Raw genomic sequence first — 12503 nt, 5'->3', positions numbered from 1 at the left:
TAACTCAAGGTGTCTACAGTCTTTCTCTTTAATGATGCAAAAGCAAGGCACTCTGTGACATCACCCTCGGGCTCGTTCGCACTTCATACAGCAAGGCGTCGACACATGTGAAAAAAGGCCTGAGCCCAGAAGTTCATATGAGTTGTAAAGTGAGTTAATGATGTCACTTTGGTACCATATTTCACCACAATTCTGCCTAAATATCACTGTGGACATGTCATTACACCCCTTCTTACACACATTTCACCCCTTCTTTTGATGCCTCTGCACTGGAGATCAGTACCGCGATGCCCAGCGTTGAAATTGCGCCATTTTCTTTTGGGTAGATGAGGTAAACATTTGAGACACACCGCTGTTCAGTATTGTCACACAAAGGCCTCAGGGTGGCATAAAGAGCTCCAATAAAACCACTCCTTCCCTTGGGCTGTTGTTCACCACACATTTTGCAGTTGAAAACCACAGATCAGAGTGCAACAGGACTTAAACCTCTTCTAAAAGGATATTGTGGGCCTGCCCCCATGGCTATCATACCAGCATCTAGGAATCATTGACGGATTTCTCTGTAGAAGTGCCCAAAAGAGATACGCGGGTGGTGCCAAGGGTGTTGCTGAACTGTTGGGTCTTAGAGGGACCCTTTGCTGTTTTATTCCATCATTAGCTGCAGGGCCTGGCATTGCCCTGTGCCTTGTTGAAAAACATAGCAACATCTGTTATTACAATCTGCAATAAGTAACTCACTGTGTTTTTGCAGAATTAGTCTTCTATTGTTTCAGCTCACTTTCCACTATTTCAATTAGGGCTGTGTTTGAGCATGACTCAGATTGTTCGAACAGTTTATGTCACAGTTCGGGAAATCTCGGGTTCTGTTCGATATTTTGATTGGCCCACAATCCACTGACCTTTGTTGGTTCTTTATACATGATCTGCCTTAGCTTTTGTATGACATTGTGGATTTCAATAATAAAATAACTGTAGAATATGTCAAATGCAACAATCACAACTTATCAATAAACAGGACTTTGCAATCATGTTTCTGTCAAATTCTGGAGATTTCAGTTTCCCGGAATAGAGTGGTGTCCGATGGTACTATCTCCAAGTTGGGTACAGATACTGTATTTTATTCTTGCAATATGAATTACAGTCAGTTTACCATGAAATGTTTTGTTTGTCAGGCATTTAATTTTTCCTTAATTTCCTTCATTGTTTCATCTGCATTTAGAAATTTGAAGTAAATTGGTCATGAACTTTGACGTAAATTGGTCAATTACTTCTCCAGATGTTTGGTAATAATGTTTCCATTTGCCTTAATGTTCATTAGGGGGCCATGTAGAAATTTGAAGTAAATCAGCCAAGAATTTTATACACTTTTTATAACCTTTCCCCTTTGTACATTACATGCATGTATGTTTAAAGTCAGATTATGAAATCTTATGTAGGCAGCGATCTTCCACTGAAGGTAAAGTGTGCAGCATTTCATCAAGTTCAGGAAATGCCTCCCACCCAAACCACCACCCCCACCACCACCACCACCACCACCACCCGTCGTGCAATCACGCCACAGGAGGGTAGGAAACAGAAGTGCCGAAAAAGCATAAACACCCTTTGCGCTGCTTTGGATCATCTACAGGTTTCATCAAATGGTTTTGAATGATCTGTAGTTTTCTCCCTGCACACCAGAGCAAAAATTGCATTTGTGCTACATTTCAAAGCGATGCAGTTATGTTCGGTGGGGTTACAGGCCCACATTGCTTTAGAGGTTGCTCATTGCAGTGCAAACTCTTGTTTTTGACCTCAAAATATGTGGGAATCAACATCCCAAGGGAAGGGGTGGTTTCAGTCGTGCCATTTATGCCACTGCGTGAGGCGACTTAGTGTTGATGTTGAGTGATGGTGTCCTTCAAATGTTTTCATCGGCCACCTACAAACAAGTGCATGATTTCAGTGGTGGGCATTGCAGTTCCAACCTCCATTGCAGAGATGTCGAATAAAAGGGTGAATTATGTGTGGGTAAAGGGATGTAACAACCTTCCAATAGTGTAAAATGTCCATGATGATGTTGGGCAGAATTTTGGTGAAATTTGGAGCCAGTGTGACGTTATTAATCCACCTTACACCTCACATGAACTTCTGAACCCTGGTCTTGCTTTTGCACATGTTGACACATTGTATTTCGAAGCTTCGTGGACCATGAGAATGATGTTGCAGTTTGCCATGCTTTTACACCATTATAGAAGAAGGTTGTAGGCACGTATAAGTCAAATTTCACGCTTGTGGGACAGTAAAAGACAAATTGGGTTTTTCTTTTGAAAAAGTCACCCTTTAATTGTGTTGCGCATTTTATGATTCAATGTATTGATATTGCTACATATAGTCAGCAACACACTTTTACATTTTTGAGTCCAATGGGCAGTAAACCGGATGAATTCTCCATCCACAACCTCTACTTCTTTTACGATCACAGTATCTTTGCTAATAAACGATTGGTTTTCTTTATTTTGCAGTCACAGCTCTGTACTTCCCACATAATAATAATAGCACAAAAATTTTCACAGCACAAATAAAATTTTAAGAACAGTTCGGTGATGGACAAACTGTGTTAACATTGCCCCCTGTATATCAAATAATAGATAATTGACATTATTGCCTCGAATACTGCACAAAAATCGTTGTTCACACACTATTAAAGCACTAAAAGGTGTGCATGTATGAAAAATGGTCAGGCCCTGTCCATAAGCTTTCTAGTTGCCTGTCTTATTCCATAAGTGCCAGGAAGGACTTGCAGAAACAAGGGAAAAAATGAAGAAAAAATTACAACTTGTGCCACGAGACTGTTACCCAATATGTACTGCAAATACCTAGCTAAGCATGTGGATGTAGTTGAATTTTGCCAGACCTGCCTGTGGAAGTATTAAGGCAGTGATTAAATTCAGTTTATATAACATTGAAAGAAGAAAATAACTGTCTGCAATTTTGGGACTATCTTTGATCAGTTCATTATATACTTTTAAAGAAATTTCTTCATTTTCCTTAGTCGTCGTAACTTTTCTCATTTTTTACTACATTCCAAATAAGTGTTGTCTTACTGCCGGAGAAGCTTGGTTTTTGAACCATGTCATCATCAGTATCCTGGGATGTTACATAGAGCTTTGCCATAGTCTTGCAGCTAATTCTAATTTGAAGGATTTAGGTTCTTTTATCTGCTTCCACAAGTTAATTACTTATGACAACAGGTATCAGAGTAGTGTATAACTGTGTTACAGAATATGTTAATATAGGTGTACCCTGAAAGATTGTACAAAAATCACCACTTACAAGGAGAGGGTTCAACTATTTGAAACCATGTTCACAGTAATGTAAAATCCAGGATGGAAAGTAACGTTATTACAGGAAGGAGAATTGCTACTTACCATATAGTGAAGATGCTGACTCACAGATAGACACAACAAAAAGAAGAAAAATTAGTTAATTGTGAAAGTTTTGTTGTTGTGCCTATCTGCGACTCAGCATCTCCACTATATGGTGAGTAGCAACTTTCTGTCTCATAATATTGTTACACTGTGTGAAGCCATTCACCCTGGCGGGCCCTCATTTGCAAGTAATTGACAAAGAAAGAAAAATAAGAATTTTGTGTGATGCTCAGTAGCTTTTTAAAATTAGTATCAAACTGACGGGTTGTGGGGTGTAATGGATAGGGTAATGCTTCTTATGTTGACAGTCCTGTGTTCGAATCCAGTCATGTACTTTAAATCTTTTAATTTTCAATTTTTATTGAAATTACTTCAATCATAAATTTTATTCAATTATGTTGTCTTCCATTTCTGTTCCTTTGTTACATGATCTTAATCATCGTATCAACTTCGTCATTCGCTCTCCTTTTCCTTCGTGTCCTCCTTTTTCCATGAGAAATCTTTCTTCACATGATTTTTTAAATTAATTCTCTGTATTAATTTAAGTTTAATTTCTCTTGTTTCATCATCCTATTCCTCATTTTATTTGAATGAGATTTTAGTTATAATCCCTTTCTTCATTTAAATCTTTGTCTGCGTATTTTGCCCGTAGTGCAGCAGGAATTTGGGCTATGTGTTAAATGTTCATTTGGCACTTACAATCCCAAAAGAAATGCACATCTTGTAATGAAAAATGCATTTTTGACCCATCGCACAGTCAATACAGATAGATTATTTAATCTTTTGTTTTTTATCCATACATTGGCATTTTAAAAAGTGTAAATATTGTAATAGAGAAATATATTGAAATTCGTATTCACAAAAATTCTTTTTGGGGAAAGAAGGATATAAAGAAAAAAGAGAAGAAATAAAAAATCATAATATTATTAAAATTATGTGATGGGGGAATAGAAATAAATAAAAAAAATACATTTAAACCAATTTAATTGAAGAAAAATATGATCAAAGTCATTTCAATAATGATTTAAAAATTAAAAAAAAGTAAAGCACCCAATAAGAGTCAAGCCCGTAACCTGCATGTGAAGGCCTTAACCTATCCATTACCCCATGCAAGTAGTCTATACAATATTACTATTTTAATGCTGTTGAGCGTCATGTAAAATTTCAAAATCTTTTTCTTTGGTTACTCACAAACAAGGGCCAATCAAGGTATATGCCTACAGTTTGTGTTATCTAGGATTTTAACTGACATCACCATGTAGACGGTTTAAAACAGTCGCTCCCCATACTGGGGGCCTCTCCTTGTTAGTATTACATTATTTTCCTTGGAAATTGAGAAGTGTAATGCATAAAGTTATTTCATAAATAAAGCAAAATCAGTGAGTATTAATGTTTTTGTATTTGTACTAGCTGAATACCGGCCATGTCTGTATGTATTTATTTCAGTCTTCTATTAGTCCATTTCCTCTTCCTCCTCATTCTCTGTCCTCACACAGTCCATTGTCAGTCTCCTCCTTCTCCTCCTCCTCCTCCTCTTCTTCTTCTTCTCTCTTTCCATCTCCTCCTCCCATCTATTTATCCTCATTCTTATCTGTACACATATTTTGATGTGTGGTTCACATATTTTGGTAGCTGTTGTAATTGAAATGTTGCATAAAAGATTTGTTTTGATTTCATTAAAATGCATGTAAGATTAAATAAATATATATGTATGTATTTGTTTTCAGAGGCAAAGTCATAAGCGTTATGAGTGATTCAGTAATTTCTGTGTACTTCTGCGACTATGGTGATGTCTCAGTCCTCTCCCGTGAAAAGTTCAGACTGCTGGCAGATGAATTTAAGACTCTGCCACATCAAGCAATAAAGGCAAAATTATGTGGTTAGTATTTCAAACAGGTTTCATGTTATTTGAACTGTATAACATGTAAAGTTATAAAATTATTATATTTGGTGCAGTAGGTGATCTTCATTGACTACGATGTATAGAAATGCGATTTCTCCTTTGATTTGTTGCTCATTTACCTGTTTTTTTTTTTTTTTTTTTTTTTTTTTTTTTTTTTTTTTTTTTTTTTTTTTTTTTTTGCAGCTGTAAAACCAATTCATGGAGACTGGTCCGTGGAGGACTGTCTATTGTTCCAGAGCTTGGTGGTGGAGAAGCAGTTTCCATCTTTGGTTTTGGATACAGGTCCAGATATTGTAAATCCTCATGATACTGTTCTGGGATTAAAGTTAATAGATACGTCAGGAGAAAAAGATTTTTGCATTGATGATTTGCTTGTAAATCAGAACCGTGCAGTACTCGTTTCCAAGGAGCGGCTTTAAATATGCATTCCAATTTATGTCTATGTTGCTCAGAACTTGCATTAGGATGCAGTTAGTATTTATATCAGTGGTTGACAAATAATACTTGCACTGCAGATTTCGACTGAAAATAATGTTGCTCACAAAACTTCCATTATTTATGTTTACTTGTTATGGTAAATATGTATTGTAATGAAGTGTGTAGTTATTTATTATTTCTGTAATGAGAATGTAAAACTTTATTTCCTGTTTAACCTGTTTTCAGTATATGTTATATGGTTATAACCAGTTTGTGTGGAATATAATCTGACTTCGTGTTTCCATTATTACTGAAATATTGAAGGGAGAGGGGGTTTCAGAAAGATCAAAGCATTCTGTGTTTTGCTTGAATCTTTATTTCTTCATTAAACGCTTTGTCATAACTGAATGTTGTCCTGTTTGCAAATCTTTTCCTTGTTTGGAAAGTTAATTGTTTCAAAATGTTACATTTAAAACAAGTTAATAACTGGTCAAGTGTGAAATAAGAATGAAACCAGCTAAGTGTGGTTGTACAAGTGAACAGAGAAAATTATGAATTATTGCGAAACAGAGCACATTCTTGATTAAACAACAGAAAGGTAAAGTTAGGGAAAAGTAACAAAGTTAGATATGAGCCACCCATAATTTTAATGCAGCCGACATGTTATATTCCATGTTGGGGGAAAAATAGAATTCAGTTTGTGCAAAGTAGAAATTGAAAACTGCAAATCCAGGGCATTGATCACTACCAAGGATGACTGGAAGGCACCTTAACTGACATTATTTTCATGTGTTTATCATTATCACACACAACCTATTTCATAAATACATTTTTTATTTATTTATTTATTTATTTTTTTTTTAAAATTGCTGGATTTCTGTCGTGTATGAAACAACAAACCAATATTTGACATTGAGTTGGCTGCCACATATCTCCTAGTTGTAGTATCAGATGTAAGACATTAAAATGCTCCTGCTATACATTAAAACTTTTATCAATTTGGGTCTTCCATATAAGTACCAAATAGCAAAATTTTATTTATGTGGAACTTTCTTCAGTTTGTGTGGGAGAAGCTAATGGCAAACTGAAGCTTTTGACTGAGTCCATAAGGTTTACTAGGATTGTGTAATTGGTAGTTCACTGCCCATCAACAGTAAGTACGTTTAGGTCTGTTCCAGCAGACAGCATACATTTTTCCACTTGAAATCCATTGAGTTAGTACTCCTGTGTAGTTACATCATTAAAGTATGTGCGTATATCAAATCTTCATTCCCCACCATCCTTTTTTTAAATTTTTTTTTTTTAAATTCATTCACATGGAATCCATTATACTGTGGATCTGTCAGAACGGCTTGCTAATTAGGAATTTCTCTTTCCACCAGTAGCACACTGCTGTTGTCCTGCTTACTTTCAGGTTCTTAGTTGTTCTGTTTATTTAAGGTTGTCTTCTATTCATTCACCCAAAGCTACTTGTGAATGCTCTTGGGAAATACTGTGGCATGCATTGCCTTTATAGTAGCTAGAAAATTTGTACTAATTTTGTTTTTAGCTCATGGAAAAATAATTATTTTGTAAATTCCAATTTTATTTTGTTTATGTGGATTGTGCAGGAAAACATTACTGTTTCTTGAGAACCTGATCGTGATTTACAATTATTGTGAGTTAAAAACATTTTATATTTCCTTAACTTTTTATCTTTCATTTGTGAATTATTTTTCTGCTGTGTTTTATTCGAGTCATATGAGCTGTTAAACAATTGTTTTCTGTCTCTATGTAAAGAAATGTGATATTTTGTATTTACTTGTACCAAAGTATTAGATATTCTTAAAATGTAGGTTAAAATGAGATTTGACATTTGCTGCAATTTGTACTTTATGTACCAATGGACGTTCTGTGAATGGAGAATTCACGGAAGGAACAAAAATAAACACACAAGAGATACAATATGTAGTAAAATTTCTGTATGGTTTAGCTGTTACGTTGCCGGTTTTCTATTATTGTAAGATTCCCTCAGATATAAACAATATTGTCATTTACGTAGCTTTACTTATTTGCATTGCATTTTCAAAGCATTTTGACTGGCAGTGTAATGTTGATATGTTGGTTGTAGGACAAAACTTGTAAGGCAAATCTGTTACCAAGTCTTGCTTTTACAATATGGAAAAATAAAATGTGTAGTTGAGTAGTGGTTTGAATAATGTTGTATATTTCTGTACTAACACCAATCAGAACAGATGATCAGTGATGTGGAAGCTAAACTGGAGTCGATCAGGTTTCAGCAAATGTAACCCTCTTACAGAGAGATTTTTTAAAACATGGTTAATACTAATGATCTTACAATGATGGGTTTATACAGTTCTTTTGTAAGTGTAAGATGTAGCTTTGAATAAATGAACATCGAAGTATGTAGACAGGGTTGAGGGAGAACATTGCTTTTTAATTATGTCTTTATTAAAAAATGTTCTTTGTGGCGTGTACATTGGTGTCCATCTGTACAATTTTTAGTCTTATGGACATCTTCAGTCTTCTGCCTGCGTGGTCTGTTCCTGTTAAACAAATGCTTGCCATTTTGTTTCATATATTGCATTTTTTACAAAAACTTCTACATACAGTATATTTATGTGTTCATCAAAAGTAACATAATGAATATCATATTTCTTATGTTGTTCATGGACCTGTGCTAGTGAATGTTTTGAAATTTTTGTATTCCACTATACTATTCATTTTTGTTAATTAGAGATACTTATCATTGACTACCATTGATTGTTCCTAAGTGAATGGGTTGTTCTGTTAAGCTTTATAGTATTATTATGTATTGGAAATGTAACTTTTAAGTTATATGTTAGCTGTTTGCCTTCATATCTTTTAGCATATGTTGGGTAACATTTTTTTGTAGCTTTAAGATACTATTTTTAAATAAAGTATATTGTTTACATACATATTTTTACATATTTTATTTCTGAAGCCAATTGCTTCACATGTATCTTTGTTTTTAGTATACATTTATCATTGTGCCATCTTTGGTGAAGTTCGAGGTGAACTTAAACGCGTGGTTTTACAGTTACTGCACAAAATAATATAGTGTACCATTCATTTTTATCTGACACTCCAGAATCAATTCAAGCTCAAGCAATCAGTTTTTCTTGCTGTTGTCTGTTTAATTAAAAAATAAATAAATGAATTTGGTTCCCATATAAAATTTCAGGTGCATTCAAGTTATAACATTTCCATTTTTTTTCCCCTCAAAATCTAATCACACGAAAACTTGTCACTTCTTGACATAATCTCCCTGCAGCTATACACATTTTTCATGTTGATACCATAACTCCATGGCCATTGCGAATACTTCTTTAGGGGTCTGGGGTGACGACTGGAAAATTGAGACCCTGTCTCATCCATTGTCACAATCAATAAAAAGAAAGTCCCATTCATGCTGCCCTAAAGCATCAACATTGCCTGCAACATACCATGTGCATAAAATTGTGAACATCGATCAGCAGTCATGGCACCCACGTGGAGGACACTTTTTGCCATTTTAAGTATCAAAACAGTCCTCACTCTCGCCACTGCTGCTAGAGTTCTGTATGTGTTAAAAACTGCCATATCTGTCCCACATTCATGAGTGCTTGCACTTTTAAAAACAAATTGCATCTTTCTATCTTTTTCCAGCACTCAGGAAAAATAAAAGTCAAGTGTTAAAACTTGAGTACATTTCATACTCATTAAAATTACATAATAGCCATTTATTGCATTTCTCAACCCTTTTCTCCCTGCTCTGCCAACGCATTTACACATTCATCTTAAAAAATTTTATTTGAAAACTGTGGTTCAACCTCATGCAGCTGTTTATCTCATGGCACATGGCATATTACGTTTCAAGACATGTATGTGTCGATGTATTCCCCACACTGAATTCCACTTAAAATGTAATTTCTCTCAAGAATGAGCAACACTGACTAATTTGTAGATATCACTATGTTGCATTTTCTGACCCACCTAAAATTTCTGTAAGAATTACAAGGAAGAAGAGCCCAGACAGTGCCGCTGTTTAAATATTCCAATTACTCATAAAAACGTTTTTGTTTAATTAGTCTTCATTTGTAGACAAGAAAATTTGCTGGGGCTAGGACTATAGTTTTCTGTGTTCAAGTGTTATCAGTGGTGAGTACAACGTAATGCACACATTGTGAAGAATAAGGATGGTATGCATTAGGGCTCCAGTAAATGTTGAGGGGACATACAGAGAAATAAGCAGACATTAGTCCTTATTAGAGCTTCCAGAATTTCTGTGGTGTGACCGCCAGACACCACACTTGCTAAGTGGTAGCGCCGGCCGAAGTGGCCGAGCGGTTAAAGGCGCTACAGTCTGGAACCGCACGACCGCTACGGTCGCAGGTTCGAATCCTGCCTCGGGCATGGATGTGTGTGATGTCCTTAGGTTAGTTAGGTTTAAGTAGTTCTAAGTTCTAGGGGACTTATGACCACAGCAGTTGACCCCCATAGTGCTCAGAGCCATTTGAACCATTTGCTAAGTGGTAGCCTTTAAATCGGCCGCGGTCCGTTAGTATACGTCGGACCCGCGTGCCGCCACTATCAGTGATTGCAGGCCGAGCGCTGCCACACGGCAGGTCGAGAGAGACTTCCTAGCGCTCGCCCCAGTTGTACAACCGACTTTGCTAGCAATGGTTCACTGACAAATTACGCTCTCATTTGCCGAGACGATAGTGAGCATAGCCTTCAGCTACGTCATTTGCTACAACCTAGCAAGGCGCCATGTTCAGTTACTATTGATATTGTAAATAATGTGCAGACAAGAGCTACGTTCAACATTAATGGATTAAAGTTTAGTATTCTACCAGTTACCTCCTTTTTTTCTAAGTTATAATTTCCTTGTCCTGTTCCAGACCTCACGCCAGCCTGCGTGAGCTTAAACTCGTGCCTTTCGGCTTCCTCTCAAATTAGTGGGTTGGTCTCCTGCCAATCCACAACAATTTCTCCCTCGTGCTTCTTTTGTGTGCAATTGCTGTGCAGCAGGTTAAATTGGCACAGGGAATACTGCACGGAATGTAACAGATAATTGTTTCCTCTAAGCATGGTCAGGTCCCAACTTTCATTAAAAATTGTAACAAATCAATAATTATTTGCCTAATCATTTTTTCCCTTATGAGCAGTAGACCCTTGTTAATTAAGATTTTCACTCTAGTGTAACTGTACCACATCCTAATCTGCTTGAATACCTACATCAGAAGAGAATTAACTTTGTAATATTGTAACCTTTTTTTCCAGTACTGCTCCTTTCTTTCCTTTGACCACATATTACCTTTTATCTCCTTTTTACCTTTTTCTGAAAGCTATGGACATTATTTATCTTTTGTCTTGATAGTGTACCACCAGTATACTTCTATAGTTCAGCTGCAATGAAGTACTATGCAGCTGCATTGTTCATAAGTTATTTCCTAATTTGACTAACTTTTGTCACTTACAGTGGTAGTGAGTCTGCATTTGGTACATCCACTCTCCATTATAGTCATATACTTCTTCGGTGGATGATAATCGAGTAGATTCTTGGAGTATTCAGTCTGGAGAGGGTAGTCTTCCTAGTTATTAATCATTTTGTCGCCTGTACCTCTGAAGTCAAGGCTTGGGGTTTTGGTTTATTGTCAGATAAGTATGATATTGGCACAGTTCTACATGAGCTTTTGTAATGTGCAGATGCAATCAGTTTTATGTTGTATGTGATCCTTTTGTTTTTATTTCACAAATGGAGGCATAAATAAATGACTGGAGTGTAGCTCCAAATCTAAACTGAACAATTGTCTGAAACAACTAAAACTAAAAAAAGAAGAAAAAGAACAAAAATATAGGTTTGTATATAGGATAATGAATGCTATACGTGTAAGAGCTTCCGTGTTGTTTTATTGTTATGTGATAAAGTTACAATTAAACGTGCCTGTAAAAGATGTAAATTTTAAGTTGGAAACAGGAAGAAATGTCATTACCATAATTTGTGTTGTGAAATTTAATTTTGGCCCTTCATTGCTGTGATGAAGTAGTCTTTCTGACTTTAATGTTGTTTAATTACACAGTAATTCAAAGTTATTTTCATAAGACTGATTAAAACAAATTGTGTAAAAATGAATAAATTAAATGAATTGTCACAATCGGAATGCAATTAATCATTTAATTTTTGTCTTTGAAGTTCCAAAAGCTACTGTGATCTAGCTTCTTAGTAACAGATAAAAACTGTGTGTGTGTGATGGAGTATCAAATTTTAAGCCTAACAAGGAGATACCTCCAGTGGTGGGATCAACTTTTTGAATCAACTGTATGGTGATGTAGGTTAAGGTTCCGGGTATCACACTCTGCACCCATTCTCCCAGGTGAGCCCTTTCTTGTGAGAAAATGATGGGGGAAAAAACAGTATTTCACTTGGCACTCAATAGCTTTAAAAAATATTGTACTGTAGACTGGTTGCTTAACGTGATGCCTAAGGCGAGGGTCTCACATGCAGAAGGTTACTGGTTTGAATGTTGCCAGGTGCTTAAAATCTTGATCAATATTCTGATTCAATTAGTTGGTTGAAATGTAATGTTTTAATTTGTATTCATTTGTCACAGCATTGTAATCAGCATATGAACTTTTTCATGTGATCTCATTTTTTATTTATATCATTTATCCACTTGGGATTCTTGTGAATGTGAATTTCATTAAATTTATCTGCTATAATATTTAACCATTTGAAAAAACTGATCCACCAGTTAAAAAATAAATGTGAA

The 12503-nt window shown here is 35.7% G+C and overlaps 1 protein-coding gene across 2 annotated transcripts in view; it reads left to right on the top strand.

Annotated features, from left to right (window-relative positions):
* The window catches only part of LOC124602664 (tudor domain-containing protein 7A-like), a 192789-nt gene extending 182654 nt beyond the window's left edge, over positions 1–10135 (top strand). For both annotated transcript variants that reach the window (XM_047136338.1, XM_047136337.1), the window contains exons 19-20: positions 5135–5286; positions 5494–10135. In XM_047136338.1, the coding sequence (XP_046992294.1) occupies positions 5135–5286; positions 5494–5729 (388 nt within the window). In that variant the 3' untranslated portion in view covers positions 5730–10135. The remainder of the gene's footprint in view (positions 1–5134; positions 5287–5493) is intronic.
* Positions 10136–12503: the final 2368 nt, after the last annotated feature.

The sequence above is a fragment of the Schistocerca americana genome, chromosome 1 (assembly GCF_021461395.2).
Source record: "Schistocerca americana isolate TAMUIC-IGC-003095 chromosome 1, iqSchAmer2.1, whole genome shotgun sequence".
NCBI classification, from domain to species: domain Eukaryota; kingdom Metazoa; phylum Arthropoda; class Insecta; order Orthoptera; family Acrididae; genus Schistocerca; species Schistocerca americana.
Note: the sequence above shows the minus strand (reverse complement) of the source record. Positions and strands in the feature narration are given on the sequence as shown.